Source organism: Malus domestica, chromosome 09 (assembly GCF_042453785.1).
Source record: "Malus domestica chromosome 09, GDT2T_hap1".
Classification (NCBI taxonomy): Eukaryota; Viridiplantae; Streptophyta; class Magnoliopsida; order Rosales; family Rosaceae; genus Malus; species Malus domestica.
In genome coordinates, this window is record NC_091669.1 from 30,652,225 (window position 1) to 30,671,105 (window position 18,881).

General features: G+C 40.2%; 2 protein-coding genes across 5 annotated transcripts; both read right to left on the minus strand.

The window, feature by feature from the left end:
- Positions 1-717: 717 nt before the first annotated feature.
- Positions 718-4,158, minus strand: LOC103400597 (uncharacterized). 4 transcript variants are annotated; one of them, XM_017323265.3, is made up of 4 exons: positions 2,166-4,158; positions 1,724-1,981; positions 1,227-1,352; positions 718-1,134 (listed from the first exon to the last, which is right to left on the minus strand). In XM_017323265.3, the coding sequence occupies exons 1-4, from the start codon at positions 3,276-3,278 to the stop codon at positions 1,087-1,089; spliced, it is 1,545 nt and encodes a 514-aa protein (XP_017178754.3). In that variant the 5' UTR covers positions 3,279-4,158; the 3' UTR covers positions 718-1,086. The 4 variants fall into 4 exon arrangements, with proteins under 4 accessions (XP_017178754.3, XP_028964358.2, XP_070661603.1 ...); XM_029108525.2 differs by having other exon boundaries at positions 1,233-1,352; positions 2,166-4,106; XM_070805502.1 differs by having other exon boundaries at positions 718-1,156; positions 1,233-1,352; positions 2,166-4,072.
- Positions 4,159-5,079: 921 nt separating this feature from the next.
- Positions 5,080-17,945, minus strand: LOC103400596 (cell division control protein 48 homolog C-like). Its single transcript, XM_029108526.2, has 10 exons — positions 16,896-17,945; positions 16,135-16,751; positions 15,844-15,996; positions 7,322-7,438; positions 7,075-7,179; positions 6,216-6,281; positions 6,052-6,116; positions 5,765-5,966; positions 5,461-5,598; positions 5,080-5,319 (listed from the first exon to the last, which is right to left on the minus strand). Exons 1-10 carry the CDS (start codon positions 17,854-17,856, stop codon positions 5,260-5,262), a joined length of 2,484 nt encoding a protein of 827 aa, XP_028964359.2. The 5' UTR covers positions 17,857-17,945; the 3' UTR covers positions 5,080-5,259.
- Positions 17,946-18,881: the final 936 nt, after the last annotated feature.

Genomic DNA, 18,881 nt, shown 5'->3' on the forward strand with positions numbered 1-18,881 from the left:
CCTTTTCTTAGGGGCTAGCTCATCAGTTACAATAATTGATTCAAATTTAACGGCTAGATTTGAAAGCATCTAACATTAATTTTATTAAATCAACTAATAAATTTAAAATATAAATATAAAATTAATAGGGACTATATTTAGCCTATTTGACTGGAGATGAAAAATGAGTATGGCTTGACAATGTTCGTATAAAAACAATTTTTTTAGGCTATAATTCTAAATGGGACTATATTTAGCCCTAGGAGGGGGCTTAGCCTCACAACATGCTACCAATAATATGTTTCAAATTCGCTTTTGGCGATAGTCGAACCGAAGACCTCTCACTTACAAAAAAGGAACACCATTAGACCATAGCACTAAGTGACTTTTATTTCAAATCTTTAAATTGAATAAACCATAACAGAATTAACGTACAAAGGATTTAGGCTACATAATCACGATACATAAATTGGTGTGTGTAAATCATTCCCCTCTCTTTATCATGAGTAATACAATTTTTAGGCAAATTGCAATCAACTTGTCTTCTGTTTTTTCTTTGTTTAAATAGGTGTGTAAATCATACCACCGATGGCTACCTCTTCTTTTATGTTGGAGCTCTCAAATACAAGTGATACATAAAAGTTTTCACACAAAAGGCAGAGTCAAGTTAATAAGTTGCAGCCTGGAATAAATTTGAATAGAGATAGCACAAACTAATATACTACTTGAAACGATGAATGATGAATACATGCCGTATGATACTTGAAACGTCGATGCTATCTGTTAAATACAGTACAAAATAATATACATACCTAGATACGAAAACATATATTGAAATTCAATAGTGTCCCCCAAATTGTATACAACATATATATCATTTATGTACCTGTGTTAGCAACAGGTATGTACAACATATCTCATTAAGCAAACTAATCCAAACCATCCACAAAAGCTAACTGTCACCACGCCACCACACCACCACCTACGCCTGTCTGTCCACTCCCAAGTCCTACTCATATGAGAAACATGAGGCCGAGAGCAAACACACATGCTACCGTGAACTACATACAGCTACATGGTTCCCAGTATTCTCGACACCAACTCTATTCAATCTGCTCTGTAAAAACGCAGCAACTTCAACGGTTTCACCTTTTCCTAGCACAAATAAATCAAAAGACTAAAACTTGAATTTTCTATTGACTGTAGTTAATCTCAATTTTAAAAGGAAATCAGGTGCAGTAACCTACAGAAACCTCAATTCCTTCTTCAGATTGGGAAGGGAAATGAAATCCCGTCGAGCAATTCTCCAACATTTCGGGACTCTTCATCCATGCTCTACGTGCATCACTCACCTTTATCTTATACTTGAATAGCTGTGATACAGACAAAATCTACGGATTAGAGAAAGCAAACTGCTAAGGTCATTTCCCTGCCTAGGTCTCTTTGAGAATCATAAGTGAGTTATCTGAAAAGATTTATCTCTACATAGTTTCTCTAATCTATGATAGCTGGATATCACGTGCATGCTCTGTCACATTACAGGTATGAAAAAAATAATAGGTTTGGCTTGCCAAAAATTAATAATGCAATCTTTCATCCTTGATTCCCATTCCCCAAAACCGGAGAAGTAGTTTTCATGTATTTCAAACTTTAAGTTGATGTAGAAACTCGAAGGAAGCAAAAAAGAAAGGAAAAGTATAATATAGTAGAATTCAACCACGTAATTGTCGTGCAATCTGAATACCTGAGACAAAGGGAGATTTGGTTTCTCCAGGTCATCGGTATCTATGAGGATACCAGTGCCCTGACACTCTGGGCAGAATACAGAATGCATTTGTGAGCTCAATGCTATCAACTGATCATCTTTTCCATTGCACTTAGCTGCAGTTTTTCTCCTCGATCTTCTCCTCACTTTTGAACTAGCGGACTGATTCGTGATCATCTCAACTTCACACAGAAGTATCCAGTGTATAAGGCAGGAAGTATGAAACACATGAAAAGCCTGCATGCGCATAAATAAAAAATGATGCTAACTACTTTCTTAGAGAAAGAAAGATAAAGAGAAACAAACTCTCTTGAAATTAAATACATAGATTTACGATATTAAAAAGATAAGAGGGTCAAGATGGGTGGGGGTGTGGAGGACAGGAAGAAAAAGAAAAGGATGCAAGTTATTTGGGACTCACCCCATTCGCATTTCGACTACTGCAAGCAAGCCTTCCTGTCTTCAAATTTATGAGAGTGGCTACATCTTTCCCAGGAAGCATCTTCTGTTGACAGATATCACACATTCTGCCCGAAGCTAAACGCTGTTGCCGTCTTAACTCTCTCCTTATAGACTTGTTAATAAATCTTGTGTGCAGAAGCTGATCATCATACCGTTCTAAAAGCAATCTTGATGTTGCACCGCTGGAAGCAGATGAATCTTCCCCACATGAATCAAACTGATTACTTAGAGATTCACTAATATCTTCAGGGTCAGAGAAGAATTTCTTTCTCTTACTGCTGCTGCATTCACCATTCTCTGTTTCTTCTGTAGGACTGGATGAAAGAAGCATCTTTACATCATCAAGTAATCCCTTCCTACCTAAATCAATATTGTAACTGAAGGTAACGACCGCAAAGTTGTGCTCAGGAACCGTGAGTAAATCATTGCTATCTGTCCTTTTCCCCAACCATTCACACCATATTCTACTAATACAATTTGACAGCTCATCCTTCTCGAGGAGCCTTGCAGCAATTTGTCCAAAGCCTACCTGCTTCACTTCTATGTCAGTAATTTCATCCCTAAACAGAATATGAGGGATCGCCAGAGAGGAATTCGCTCCATCAGAATGCTTATTACATTCATGACCATCAGCACCAAAATTCCCATTGCCATTAGATATCAAATTTTCCCCATATTTGACAACAGCAAGATTGTTTTCATTGTCATGAGACTCCAAAATCTTACGTTTATTGCCATCTGGAACCACCAACTGCTTATCAGTCTCATCTGAATTATGAAAGAAAACCATACCATCGTTAAAAGGCCACGGGTTTGATTGCAAGAGAGTAACCTTAGCAGCAGCTAACCTGTCATTGTGAAGATTACCCTTCAAGTGATCAAACAGCACCTTATCACTATAACATGGCGCAAGGCACAAAGTGCAGAAGAAAATGAACTTTTTCCCCTCTTCTCGTAGCTCAACATATGTGTGCCCTTGTGACCTCACGTTGCGAAGAATTGTTCTTGTGGCTTGCTCTCTAAGACTACTAGCACTAGTCCTTGGAAACCCAACGTCCCACCTTCCCGCCATCAAAGTCGGCTGAAAACTAAGTTCAACTTCGAATGCAAAAGCGCCCTCAAAACCACCCAAAATTCAAGCTTAAATTCGAATATATCCACTGGTATCCATAGATGGAGAGCTTTCAACAACCATACGAAACTCGATTAAACTCAAATTACAAGAACTTCTTTATATTCCCAACAACTCAAAATGAAACTTTCCCTAGGGTTACTCAGTAGGTAAAAGCCCCGGTCAATTGACAATTCTAGTGAAAACCTAAGAAGCTCAAACCGGACAAGAATTTTCTAGAAACCCTAGAATTCATATACGAACCTCCGTTCTTCACAAAGATAGACAGAACTTCCAAAAAACAAAAATTATCCGAAATTCACCGAAACCCTAGAGTTTCCGTTCCCAATTCTTTAAATTCGAGGGCAAATACAGCAATACAGGAAGCGAAAACAGCAAGTACAACCCTAAAACAAGGAAAATCTAGAAATTAGCAGAGGAAACCCTAAAATTACATATTCGTAGCGTACTCTGTATAGGATCCTTGAGGAAGCGCGGAGTTCGTCGGTCGGATTGAAGCGCGTAACGAGCGATGAAGAGAAGCGAACAAGAGGTGGAGTCCTCCATAGCCATCTCCATTGCACTCGAAGCTCGAACTTCGTAGCTGTTTGGAGAGGGAGAGAGTGGGGGAAATGGAATGGGAGAGAAGGAGGAGAAGGAAAGCAAGACTGTTGAGATTTCAATTTCCAGATTAAACTTGTTTTCTGCTTCACGTTATCTTTTTTGAATAATAATTTGTGATTGGTTAGAAATACGAAAGGAGGGGAAAGGAGAGGAAAGGAGAGAGGTATATTCGAATTTCGGACAGAACGGATAAGAGTGAAAATTTTATTGTTTGTTTGTTTTTTTTTTTTCTTCACAAGACTTAATTGTGGTTATTGTGGTTAAGATCATCTTTAATTTTTGAGTTAAAACTTAAAATTTTTAATTTAAAAATAATTTTCCTGCTTCAACTGTTCTGGGTTAAAATTTTAAATTATTAAAGAATGAATTTAGGATAATTTTCCCTCAAAGTAACTTTTGAAAAAAAAATATGTTAATTTAATTTTATGAAAATTTTAACTTAGAAATATTTAGATTCCAATAAATAAAAATTCATTAAACCAACATTATGAAAATTGTATAACACTATAAAAGAATATGAAACACATTTAAATTTGGACCTTTAGTTTATTTTTTTTAACATTAGATTTCATCATATTAGATCTTAGTCATTAGATTTAATAAATTTATGAATATATAACTAAAAAAACACATATATGGTGGGTTAGCCCCCTAACCAAAGGGGAATTTTGGTCTAAATTTGTCCTAAAAACAAGTGTTGGGTTAAAATTCATATTTGGCTCAAGGGTTGACCTACTTTGTTTGGATTTTTTATTTTAATTTTAATTTTTATTGCTAATTGCCTGCTTTTTTATTTTATCTCCACAACTTCTCTTCATCTTCCCTGATTTGCTTTGGCCCTTGATTTTTGGTCTCTTTATTTTGAGCTTGGGTTGAGTTTAGTTCAAAGCTTTGTCTCAGTTCATGCTCGAATATTGCTTCTTGTCACTACTTTTCAACCATTAACCACCGTCAAAATGTGAATTCGGGTTGCGCACGGCCATTGGGTTTCTTGCTGGGTTTGCTTTCGCTTGATGGCATTGATATTATTTGTTCTCGGTGCTGTCATCTTGGTTTTGGGCTTAGTAATTCTCTGTGATTTCGATTTTGTTTTTCCTCATCGTCTTCCTTCAAGAAAGAAAAAACAGCTAGATTGCGGTTTATGTACGAACCAACATAATGAGCATGTGCTCTTTATACATGAAGTTATCAACATATATTTGATATGAAATCATTTTTGGTTATATTTGATATCAAAATTTGCTTTCTTCTCACATTCTCTCTCTCACTGTTGCTCTAAGAACATTTACAACATACTCTTCAATGCGACACTTGTGGCTTATGTTTTGTTTCTTGGTGCTTTGAGGCTCTCACCAAATCTCTGGTAGTATTGCATTTGCTGTTTACAAAGCAATGGAAAATGGAACTTCAATAATCGTGTTACGAAAAAGAAGAAAAAAAGAATAAGAAAAGAGAAGGAATTGTTTCGTTGAAGGTATTAGGCATGTGAAAATCAAGCATCGGCAGTACTTATCCGTACCTGGTCAGTTACAGATGGTGCCATCTTAGCCAGTGCTTGCTCAAAGTGAGATTCTTTTATCGTCCATGGAGATGCATCTGAACTCCTCTCAGGCAATGTCAATTTCTCTTCAAGAGCAGCCATAGCAGCTTCATTCATCTGCACCAATTGATATGTTAGAGAGAATCCCAATCACATCTCCTCCCCTTTTTTTCCTCCCCGCCAATCAAACAGAGGTAAGGAAAACTCAACTCCAAATGAAATATTAAACTTAAACATCACAAACAAAAGACATAATAGAATAGATATTTAAGCATAGACGAACCAGTGCAGCAAGATCTGCTCCACTAAAATTTTCACATGTTTCCCTTTGTCCAATCTCACTCAAATCTACACTGGCATCAATAGGCTTCTTCCTTGCAAGAGCTTTCAAGATCAAACCACGCTCATCTTTTGTGGGAGGGGCGACATAAATAAGTTTACCAAATCTACCAGGCCGCAGAACAGCACGGTCCATTACATCGGGTCTGACACAAGGTATCACATGTAAGAGATGCAGAATTATATTCCTTCATATCAACTAAACCTGAAGAATAAATAAATGAGCTTTACCTATTAGTGGCACCAATTACAAATACACCTCGTCGCTGCTCTGCGCCATCTAACTCTATAAGTAGCTGCAATTGTAGGCAGTCAGTTCATTCTATTCATAAATGAATGAAAAACGAATAATTTTCTAGGCAGTCAGTTCAAGACTACCTTTGCAATTAATTTACCTGGTTCAGTAGCCGCTCAGTAACCCATCCCCCTTCTTTCCCCCGCTTTGTTGTTAAAGCATCCACCTGTCAATAAGTGAAGGAAAAAGCTTTAATAGGCTATGAAATGTAGGACATCATTCCATGTCAAGATACGTGAGGACATGAAGTGTAATGCACCTAGTTTCAAACAATCATTTGGATACCTCAAAGAAATTCAATGTAAAGTGTTCAGAAAGAGTTCTAAAACAAATGAGATATTAAACATCATTAGATAGATCTGTATCCTATAATCCTATAATAAACTTATAATTAAAAATCACGCACACATGCATTGTCCTCGTGTCTGATTTTTGTAAGTAGACAAGGTGGACATCACATCAGTGTCAACACCTGGCAATAATGTCGATGCTCACAAAAGTATGTAGAAAGTTCAGTTAAATCAGTGAAATTAAAACAACTCCTGCTATTACACACTGTTCTCTCCAAGCAGGTCCCCCTATAAGTTTTTACAAGAAGCTACAAACATGTAGGTGAATGACACAAGAAGAACGCCAAATGTTCAGAAGGGTAATGAGCTCAAGAAAATTTCATTCAGTTAACTTCTCAACCAGTGCATTCGGAGGTCAGAAAGGAAATTCCAAAGGTTTAGCTTTCTCAAATGCTATGGTGATGTGAAATGAGGCTCATTCTAGCACTATGTAGGACCAACAGTTGTTAATGACACTCCAACGCAATCCTCTCTACATAAAATTGAATCCAACTTCATCATGATAATCCAGTAATCTATTCCTTTATATAATTAAATGTTCAGATGAAATGATACAAGCCTATGGAGCCGATAGTATTAATAACATTTGTCAATGAGAGAATCACAAACCTCATCAAAGAAAAGTATACACGGTGAGCATGTCCTCGCGCGACTAAACAATGTCCGAACTGCCAACTCACTTTCTCCAACATATTTATTCAAAAGTTCAGGGCCCTAACCAGTTAAAAAAGCCATGTCAACCAAATGGATCCTCTCAAATTATGCAAAAACATACATTGAATGTCCACTGTTATTGCAACCTACATTAATAACTCAATATTTCAATAACATTCATCCGGAAAAGTCAATGGCCGACCTTAATGTGAATGAAATTTGCTCCTGCTTCATTAGCGACAGCCTTTGCTATCAGTGTTTTACCACATCCAGGAGGCCCATAGAGCAGAAATCCTGTTTCTAAATCTACTCCAAATTCCTGAAAGCACAAATCATTTCAAAATCATAATTAGCCACTTGACTGCGGACTTAAATAAAACAAATAAATAGACGAAGGTACATGCAGAAATACAGTATGAAGCAGTGACCCAACAATATATGCCATATAATACTAAATATTCACATATAGCATGTCGCGCAATACATCAATAAGTCTCAACCAAGGGTAATGTTTTTATTTAAGTTTCTCATATTTCACAATGTGTTTCAGTAAGAATTACATCAAATTTCTCTGATAGTTCTTTCTGGTGATAGTCATGTTTTAGCGAAGCGAGCAACTTTTTCGATAAAGTTAAAAACAGCTAATGAAAATGTTTGGCATTCTATTCTTTTCCATAGATTAGTAAGTTCTCCAAAACCTCACCCAAGCAAGCCATTTCACCAATTGAGATATGTTTAAGGTGACATGTTAGGCTCTTTTTACTTGCAATTAGTGAACGGTATTGGCTTACTAAGGAATGTGACACCATCCTGTCAATATTGTATTTCACTAGCCATAAATGCCGCAGAAAATATGTTCTGAATGAAAATTGGGTTAAAAGTACCAATGCAGATGAAAAATAATTTTCTATCGAAGTATGCACCATAATCAATGAGCTATGAAGTGTGGAGAGTTGAGCATCATTAGTAAAATTTAAAAGTAGAAGAAATGGGTAAAGAAGATTCATGTTGATCATCAGTAATTATGTCCTAGATCTTTTAGATCATATCAAGCCATTCCAAGGCACAATTTTTTAAACAAAAAATATAACTTTCTTCTACAAACACACAATGTACTTGCCATTCCGAGACAAAGTTTTGAATAAAAGAAACAAACATCTTAATCTGGAAACACATACACAGACAAACAACAACAACAACAACAAAGCCTTTTCCCACTAAGTGGGGTCGGCTATATGAATCCTAGAACGCCATTGCGCTCGGTTTTGTGTCATGTCCTCCGTTAGATCCAAGTACTCAAGTCTTTTCTTAGGGTCTCTTCCAAAGTTTTCCTAGGTCTTCCTTTACCCCTTCCGCCCTGAACCTCTGTCCCGTAGTCACATTTTCGAACCGGAGCGTTAGTAGGCCTTCTTTGCACATGTCCAAACCACCGGAACCGATTTTCTCTCATATTTCCTTCAATTTTGGCTACTCCTACTTTACCTCGGATATCCTCATTCCCAATCTTATCCTTTCTCGTGTGCCCATACATCCCACGAAGCATCCTCATCTCCGCTACACCCATTTTGTGTACGTGTCGATGCTTCACCGCCCAACATTATGTGCCATACAACATCGCTGGCCTTATTGCCGTCCTATAAAATTTTCCCTTGAGCTTCAGTGGCCTACGACGGTCACACAACACGCCGGATGCACTCTTACACTTCATCCATCCAGCTTGTATTCTATGGTTGAGATCTCCATCTAATTCTCCGTTCTCTTGCAAGATAGATCCTAAGTAGCGAAAACGGTCACTTTTTGTGATCTTCGCTAGATTGCTCCGGTCATTAGTGTGGATAAGTATATAAATTGATAGAGATAGGAAAGCAAACACAAGATGTACGTGGTTCACCCAGATTGGCTACATCCACGGAATAGAGGAGTTCTCATTAATTGTGAAGGGTTTACACAAGTACATAGGTTCAAGCTCTCCTTTAGTGAGTACAAGTGAATGATTTAGTACAAATGACATTAGGAAATATTGTGGGAGAATGATCTCGTAACCACGAAAAGTACCGGAGTGTGGTATCGTCTTGACTTGCCTTATCTGTCTCATAGGTAGATGTGGCATCTTCTCTGGAAGTACTCTTCCTCCATCTAGGGGTGGTATCTGTAACTGGTGGAGATGCACAAGGTAATGTATCAATTTCACTTGAAGCTTACTTGTAGTTTCAGGCTTGGTCAAGCGCGATACAAACCACGTAGTAGGAGTCCCCCAAGTCGCCGAGCTAGGGGATCTGCTGAAAGAGGTGACAGACAAGGTAAGCAATCAGAGCTCCTGCTGATTGTTCACATTCTCCCTATCTTGCAAGCAGTATGAAGGATAAAGAGAAGAAAAATGAGAAGAGATGATATGGGATACTTTTGCTTTTGAAGAAGTAACTTTCCACAGGCTTATTCTTGAACTGGGCTGGAGGGTTTTCTAGTTTCCTCCAGAGTATAAGGCCGACTGAAGAATTTGAGGGTCAAAACAAGTCCATCAAATCTAGAGTACGTTCGACCTTGCTGATATGGGATACTTTTGCTTTTGACAGAGTAGTGGATGTATCGGCACGTGTGCTGTTACGCTTGTCTCCACATGCTTCCTTGTATCTTTCTCACTTGCCCTATCTGTTCCTCAGGCAGATGCGGTATCTTCCCTGGAAGCATAAGATGTTGAAGATGAGTACTCGAGAGCAATGCCAGGTAAGTAATCAGGTAAGGGGTTCCAGGCAGTCAGTTCCTGGCTGGAAGCTTGATTCCAAGTGCTGACTGATTGCTCTCTCTCTCCTTGTCTTGCAGGTAAGAACAAGGCCAAAGGAAAAGACAGGGAAAAAGCATGATATGGGATACTCTTGCTTTTAACCCTGATGATATGAGATATTCTTGCTCTAGTATAGCTTGTTTACAGAGGTATTATCGGGGGGAAAGAAAGCTGAATATTTCGAAAGGCTTCGTTGGGAGTGCCCTCTCAGATAAGAGGAAAGGTTGAGCATTTTTGCAGGTCTGCCTGTCCGTTGGGGATGGAGGTCGACATATATAGGAGTCTCCCTAACATCAAGTAATAATGCTATTCCTTTACCCTGCTTGGTCATAGCACAGTAGTGGGAGCTGCCAGCTTCACATGTTTTAACTCTGTCAGAGCACTTTGAAAAAGTGGTCTGTGGTATCTGGAAAGCTGATGTTGCGTGTGAAGATGACAGACAAGCTTTATCCAAGGAGATCCAGCTCTTGAAGTTGGGAAAATGGTGCCTCTTCGGTTTTCGAACAAGCAATCCTGTTGGGGATCTGGCTCTCGAGATTCGGATAACGATGCCTCTTCGATTTTGAGAAAGCAATTCTGCTGGGGGTCTGGCTCTCGAGATTCGGAGAGCGGTGTCTCTTCGATTTTTGAGAAAGTAATCATGTTGGGAGTGTTTTCTCGAATGTGAGTAAAGGTTGAGCATGTTTGCTAGTCTACCTTGCCACGACGCACAGAGGTTGACACACTGGGACTTTCCAATTATCCAGCAGTGGTACTGTTCCTTTACCCTCTCTTCGATTTTTGAGAAAGTAATCATGTTGGGAGTCTGGCTCTCGAGATTCGGAGGGCGGTGCCTCTTCGATTTTGGAGCAAGCAATCTTGTTGGGAGTGTTTTCTCGAATGTGAGTAAAGGTTGGGCATGTTTGCTAGTCTACCTTGCCACAAAGCACAGAGGTTGACACACTGGGACTTTCCAATTATCCAGCAGTGGTACTGTTCCTTTACCCTTGTGGGTAATAATATGGTAACTAGACCTTCAAAATTTATGTGTCTAAACTTTGTTAGTGTTGTTTCTTTGCTATTCTTTTACCATTCTTGGTCAGAGCGATGTAGTGGGAGCTGCAAGCTTCACGTGTCTCAACTTTGTCAGAGAACTTTGGCAAAGTTATCTGTGGTACCCATGAGCTACTGTTGCGTGTGGGAAATGGGTGATTGAACAGTACGATTCATGTGCTTTCTACTTCGCCAGAAATCTTCGACAGAATACCCATAATTTCCGCAAAGCTGAGTGTGCGTGTGACAGGTGCTGACAAGGCTGGAAAAGTAGGTGCCTCTTCGATTTCTGAGATCGGTCCTCGTGGTCTCTGAGCAGCCCAGCTTTTGAGAAAGCAAGCCTCTTCGATTTCTGAGATCGGCCTTCGTGGTCTTTGAGCAGCCCAGCTTTTGAGAAAGCAAACGCCTCTTCGATTTCTGAGATCGACCCTCGTGGTCTCTGAGCAGCTCAGCTTTTGAGAAAGCAAATGCCTCTTCGATTTCTGAGCAGGCGCCTCTTCGATTTCTGAAGCTTCGTCGAGTGCAGATTTTTATAGGGGCTGACATTAAGTTCCAAAGCACACTTGAATATCCACCAGTAGAAGCTCCATTCTTGCACTTCTAAGATCTTGATTTGTCCGACCTCTCCTCTCTTCAACACCTTTGAAAATGTCTGACCCCTCCGACCGTCGTTTTGACTTGAACCTTGTTGAAGAGGCAGCCCCGCCTTCTCCAGACAACATATGGCGCCCATCCTTCGTCTCCCCTACTGGTCCTCTTACCGTTGGGGATTCCGTGATGAAGAATGATATGACCGCTGCGGTAGTGGCCAGGAACCTTCTCACTCCCAAGGATAACAGACTACTTTCCAAACGGTCTGATGAGTTGGCTGTTAAGGATTCTCTGGCTCTCAGTGTTCAGTGTGCAGGTTCTGTGTCTAATATGGCCCAACGCCTATTTGCTCGAACCCGCCAAGTTGAATCATTGGCGGCTGAAGTGATGAGTCTCAAACAGGAGATTAGAGGGCTCAAGCATGAGAATAAACAGTTGCACCGGCTCGCACATGACTATGCTACAAACATGAAGAGGAAGCTTGACTAGATGAAGGAATCTGATGGTCAGGTTTTACTTGATCATCAGAGATTTGTGGGTTTGTTCCAAAGGCATTTATTGCCTTCGTCTTCTGGGGCTGTACCGCGTAATGAAGCTCCAAATGATCAACCTCTGATGCCTCCTCCTTCTAGGGTTCTGTCCAGTACTGAGGCTCCGAATGATCCCCCTCCGGTGCCTTCTCTTTCTGGGGCTCTGCCGACTTCTGAGACTTCTCCTAAGCAACCTTTGTGAAGGCTCCCTCTTGTTTGTTTATTTTGACTCAAGTATATGTACATATTTGTAACTTATCGGGGATATCAATAAATAAGCTTTCCTTCATTTCAACATATTGTGTTAAATACACCAAAGCCTTCTTCGCTAAGTTCTTTGAATTTTCTTTTGTTGAAGCTTGTATGTTGAAGCTTTGTGAGTGGAGCATGTAGGTTGAGGTAGTGTTCCCTTAATTTCCCGAGTGAGGAAAACTTCTCGGTTGGAGACTTGGAAAATCCAAGTCACTGAGTGGGATCGGCTATATGAATCTTAGAACGCCATTGTGTTCTGTCCTGTGTCATGTCCTCCGTTAGATCCAAGTACTCTAAGTCTTTTCTTAGGGTCTCTTCCAAAGTTTTCCTAGGTCTTCCTCTACCCCTTCGGCCCTGAACCTCTGTCCCATAATCGCATCTTCTAATCGGAGCGTCAGTAGGCCTTCTTTGCACATGTCCAAACCACCGTAACCGATTTTCTCTCATCTTTCCTTCAACTTCGGCTACTCCTACTTTACCCCGGATATCCTCATTCCTAATCTTATCCTTTCTCGTGTGCCCACACATCCAACGAAGCATCCTCATCTCCGCTACACCCATTTTGTGTACGTGTTGATGCTTCACCGCCCAACATTCTGTGCCATACAGCATCGCCGGCCTTATTGCCGTCCTATAAAATTTTCCCTTGAGCTTCAGTGGCATACGGCGGTCACACAACACGCCGGATGCACTCTTCTACTTCATCCATCCAGCTTGTATTCTATGGTTGAGCCATCTAATTTTTCGTTCTTTTGCAAGATAGATCCTAGGTAACGAAAACGGTCGCTCTTTGGTATGTCTTGATCTCCGATCCTCACCCCTAACTCGTTTTGGCCTCCATTTGCACTGAACTTGCACTCCATATATTCTATCTTTGATCGGCTTAGACGAAGACCTTTAGATTCCAACACTTCTCTCCAAAGGTTAAGCTTTGCATTTACCCCTTCCTGAGTTTCATCTATCAACACTATATTGTCTGCGAAAAGCATACACCAAGGAATATCATCTTGAATATGTCCTGTTAACTCATCCATTACCAACGCAAAAAGGTAAGGACTTAAGGATGAGCCTTGATGTAATCCTACAGTTATGGGAAAGCTTTCGGTTTGTCCATCATGAGTTCTTACGGCAGTCTTTGCTCCTTCATACATATCCTGTATAGCTTGGATATATGCTACTCGTACTCCTTTCTTCTCTAAAATCCTCCAAAGAATGTCTCTTGGGACCCTATCATACGCTTTTTCTAAATCTATAAAGACCATGTGTAAATCCTTTTTCCCATCTCTATATCTTTCCATCAATCTTTGTAAGAGATAGATTGCCTCCATGGTTGAGCGCCCTGGCATGAACCCGAATTGGTTGTCCGAAACCCGTGTCTCTTGCCTCAATCTATGCTCAATGACTCTCTCCCAGAGCTTCATTGTATGACTCATTAGCTTAATACCCTTATAGTTCATGCAATTTTGTACATCGCCCTTATTCTTGTAGATAGGCACCAAAGTGCTCGTTCGCCACTCATTTGGCATCTTCTTCGTTTTCAAAATCCTATTGAAAAGGTCAGTGAGCCATGTTATACCTGTTTCTCCCAAAACTTTCCACATTTCGATTGGTATATCGTCTGGGCCTACTGCTTTTCTATGCTTCATCTTCTTCAAAGCTACAACCACTTCTTCCTTCCGAATTCTACGATAAAAAGAGTAGTTTCTACACTCTTCTGAGTTACTCAACTCCCCTAAAGAAGCACTCCTTTCATGTCCTTCATTGAAAAAATTATGAAAATAACCTTTCCTATCTGTCTTTAACCGCGTTCTCTGTAGCAAGAACCTTTCCATCCTCATCCTTGATGCACCTCACTTGGTTTAGGTCCCTTGTCTTCTTTTCCCTTGCTCTAGCTAGTTTATAGATATCCAACTCTCCTTCTTTGGTATCTAGTCGCTTATACATATCGTCATAAGCCGCTAATTTAGCTTCTCTCACAGCTTTCTTTGCCTCTTGCTTCGCTTTTCTATACCTTTCACCATTTTCATCGGTCCTATCCTTGTATAAGGCTTTACAACATTCCTTCTTAGCCTTCACCTTTGTTTGTACCTCCTCATTCCACCACCAAGATTCCTTTTGGTGTGGGGCAAAGCCCTTGGACTCTCCTAATACATCTTTTGCTACTTTTCGGATACAACTAGCCATGGAATCCCACATTTGGTTAGCTTCCCCCTCTCTATCCCACACACTGGGTGATTACTTTCTCTTTGAAAATAGCTTGTTTTTCTTCTTTTAGATTCCACCATCTAGTCCTTGGGCACTTCCAAGTCTTGTTCTTTTTTCTCACTCTTTTGATATGTACATCCATCACCAACAAGCGATGTTGATTAGCCACGCTCTCTCCTGGTATAACTTTGCAATCCTTACAAGTTATACGATCCCCTTTCCTCATTAGAAGAAAATCTATTTGTGTTTTTGACGACCCACTCTTGTAGGTGATCACATGTTCTTCTCTCTTCTTAAAGAAGGTGTTGGCTAAGAAGAGATCATATGCCATTGCAAAATCCAAGATAGCTTCCCCATCCTCGTTTCTCTCCCCAAAACCATGGCCACCATGAAAACCTCCATAGTTGCCTGTCTCCCTGCCCACGTGTCCATTTAAATTTCCTCCTATAAATAACTTCTCCGTCTGAGCAATTCCTTGCACCAAGTCTCCAAGGTCTTCCCAAAATTTCTCCTTCGAACTCGTATCCAACCCTACTTGGGGTGCGTACGCACTAATCACATTGATAAGTTCTTGTCCTATTACAATCTTGATTGCCATGATTCTATCTCCTACCCTCTTAACATCTACAACATCTTGTGTCAAGGTCTTGTCCACGATGATGCCAACACCGTTTCTCATTCTATTTGTGCCCGAATACCATAGTTTAAACCCTGAGTTTTCTAGATCCTTTGCCTTACGACCAACCCACTTAGTTTCTTGTAGGCACATAATATTTATCCTTCTCCTCACCATAACTTCTACTACTTCCATAGATTTTCCCGTCAAGGTTCCTATATTCCACGTTCCTAAACGCATTTTGCTCTCTTGAACTCTACCCTTCTGTCCTAGCTTCTTCACCCTTCCCCGTCTAATAGGATCAAAGTACTTTTGTGTGTCCCGTGTAAAGTTGGTAGGAGCATATGCTCCCAAACAACTTTGAGTGGAGTCGTTCGAAAAGAAGTTTCTATAGCCCCCTTGCTCATTTAACACTGCATCCGGGTGCCGATGGAGATACAGCGACCCTTACTCACTTATCACTGTGCTCGGGCCACACAGCGCGCCACTTACGGGTGACGCCCTAGCTTTAGCGCGATTTCGTTCTGGATTCATTTTCATAAGGATTCGACGTAATCATGGAGTGCCGGCTGTCGACTACCTGATGCCCTCCCCTTCCTCTTTTATCCGGGCTTGGGACCGGCAATGTAAGATAAACTTACACGGCGGAGTTGGAAACACATACACAGAGATTAGGAAAAAAAGATAAAACAACAGAAAATGAAAATAAGAATTACCTCATAGTTCTCAGGATATTTAACACGCCTAACAATATAGCGATCAAATTCCTCCCTTAAAAGATCTAACCCACCAACATCTTCCCATTTTACACTAGGAATGGCAGAGAACCCTTCTCTTTTGGACGAGGGCTGAACCACTTCAACTGCTTCCTGCAGAAATGAACATGATAACACCATTACCACGAGAAATTTAATGCACAAATAAGAATAACTGGTTTTTACCTCAATAGGTAACTATCTAAGTCAAAACATGGGGAGAAAGGGTAAAGGTAGTTAATTTTGGAAAACCTCAAAATCAGCCATAGTAATACTGAGCTTTTCCATTTCTTCAGGCAACCATGGTTGCATCCACCACTCTTCATTGCATTCCTCGTCCATAGTATCTATATACATATCAGTCTTCCTCTTGTGTATAATCCTTTTCATGGCAATATTACCGGCCCTGTCAGCCAGGGCTTTCAAATCAGCCCCAACAAACCCTGGTGTAGACCTGGCTATTTTAAGAAGATCAAAAGAACCTTCAAGTTTTAGATTGCGCGTAAGTACAGAAAGAATCTTAACCCTAGCATTTTCATCTGGAACGCCTAAAACAATCTCACGGTCAAATCGGCCAGGTCTCCTTAAAGCATGGTCAACAGCATCAGGCCTATTGGTTGCTCCAATTACAAGAACATAGCCAGACTTGTTATCTGAAATTTGCGAGTTGGAATCTTCATCAGCCGGTTGTACAAGCCTATGAGATTCATCCATACAAGTCATTAGTTGTGTGACAATTCGCCTCTCCATCTCACGCTGCAAACTCTCTCTTTTCGAAGCAATTGCATCAATTTCATCAATAAATACAATTGAAGGGGCAGTTCTGTAAGCTTTAGAAAAAAGATCTCGTATATTTTCTTCAGATGCACCTACAATTTATGATACCAATGGCAACTTATTACAAATTACAATTTTACAACACAGATTTCACAAACATAAGAACCTTAACAGCACAACATTTTTCAGCTTGAATGATTCAGTCATTGAAATTATGAAGTGAGTAATGCTAATACCTGAAACACCAGAGACTACTTCGGTGGCAGAAATCTTATAGAAGGGAATGCCGGTTTCATTGGCAATGGCATGAGCTAATTTGGTCTTGCCACACCCGGGCGGGCCATACAACAGAATCCCAGACATTGGCCTAACTCCGAGCCACCGTGAGAGCTCCGGATGGCGAAGCGGCACAATCACCTCCATCTTCAGCTCCTCTATCACCTTCTCCAACCCACCCAAGTCACTAAACCTCGGCCCCTCACTCCCCTTCACCTCAACACCTCTGGAAACCGATCCCTTGGCTTCAGGTTCCTGAAATGTTTCTCGCCCCCCTTGCCCTCCGTTTCCGCTCATCAACCCAACTTTCTCGCGACCAGGAAGCTCAATTTCTACATTCTTCTCCTTCTGGTCCTCGGGCGCCTTGGGCTTCAAGGCACTGTTGGATCCCATATACGATGCTCGGAGGCTCGATTTCATCACATCAAACTCCGGTTCCACATTCTCGCTATATATGGCGTCGTCCAATGTCGACAACGCCTCCTCCTCATAATCATCATCAGACGATGTAGATTGACGGTCACCATTGCTTTGGCGAATCCTTCTGACGTGCGCAGTCTCTATCCGCTGCAATCTCTCCTCCATCTTAGTGGCCCTCCGCCGTCTCTTGGAATTGCTATGGTACACTTCTTCATCTTCGTCTTCGTCAGCGTCTTCGTCGTCTTCTAGGTCGCTGACATGGATTAGGGTTTTGGATTGCTTGAAGGAAGGCGAGTCTAGGGTTTTCTGGACCAACTTGATGAAAGACTGGAGCTTGATGCGGTGGTAGTCTTTGTAATTAGTGCGAAGTTTGTCGACGATTTCGTCGAGAGAGGAGGAGCGGAGGTGCTTGAAGGTCTCCAGACGACAACGGAGAACCTTCTGCTTTTGGTCGGAGAGGGACCTCCCTTCTCCGTCGAACTTTCTCCCAGTTTTCTTCATCTCTACTTTGGCTATGTTGGTACACACACAGTGAACTCAATTGAAACGTGAGGCGCGCTTAATTAGGGTTTTGGGTTTAGGTGGCGATCAAAACGGTGCTGTTTGGTGGTTTTGATTATAAAATTTTTATTTTAACTTATTTTTAACTACGTTCCTTGAAATTTGATTTCGATCTCACTTTACCTCTTAAAATTAAAAAATTGTCACTTTTTACTTCTTGAAACTCGATTTTGATTTCATTTTACTCCCTGAAATTTAATAGTCATCACTTTACTTCCTAAAACTCAAAATTTTATTGCATTGTTTCTATTTTTTTTTTTAAATAAGTTCATTGGTTCAAAAATTTATAATTAGTAATTCTTCATACTTCCCTCTGAAATAAATGAATAGTGAAAATGAACATAAATAATAAGGCCCAATTAGGGTTGGGTTCAATTTGAAACGGTTCAGTTTTTTGCCAAAATCGAAACCGAACCTAAACTTTGTTTTTTCCATGATTTTTTTTGAGTTAATTAGAATTAGATACCTCATTTTAGACTTTTCTAAATTAAACATCTGTTACTTTTCAACTTATGATTAAAGTGCTTTTACTTTTAATTAAACTTTATATTCAAGGTATATTCTTAATTTAAGTATTTTATAAATTCTTTTAAATCCATTTCTATGTAAAAAAATACACTCAATAATATTAATTAATTTATTGCTATTTTTATGGAATCTCATCTGACACACCTCGATTGAGATCAAGGCATGCTGGCCATCACGTGAGGGTAACGTAGCCATGTGCACAGTGAGGAAGTAATAAGGATAAGAATATACGAATAAATAAAAATCGAAAGCTAATAAAGTGCACTAATAAATAGGAAGTGTTAGGAGTAAAATACAAAAGTAAATACTCCAAATCAAAGCATAGAAAGTCTAGGTGCAGTCCAGTAGGACAAGTACCAATTATACAGTACCATAAGATGTCCTACAATTATTTATTATGTCAGAACCGCCGAAGTCCTCAAGGCCACCAACAGCAA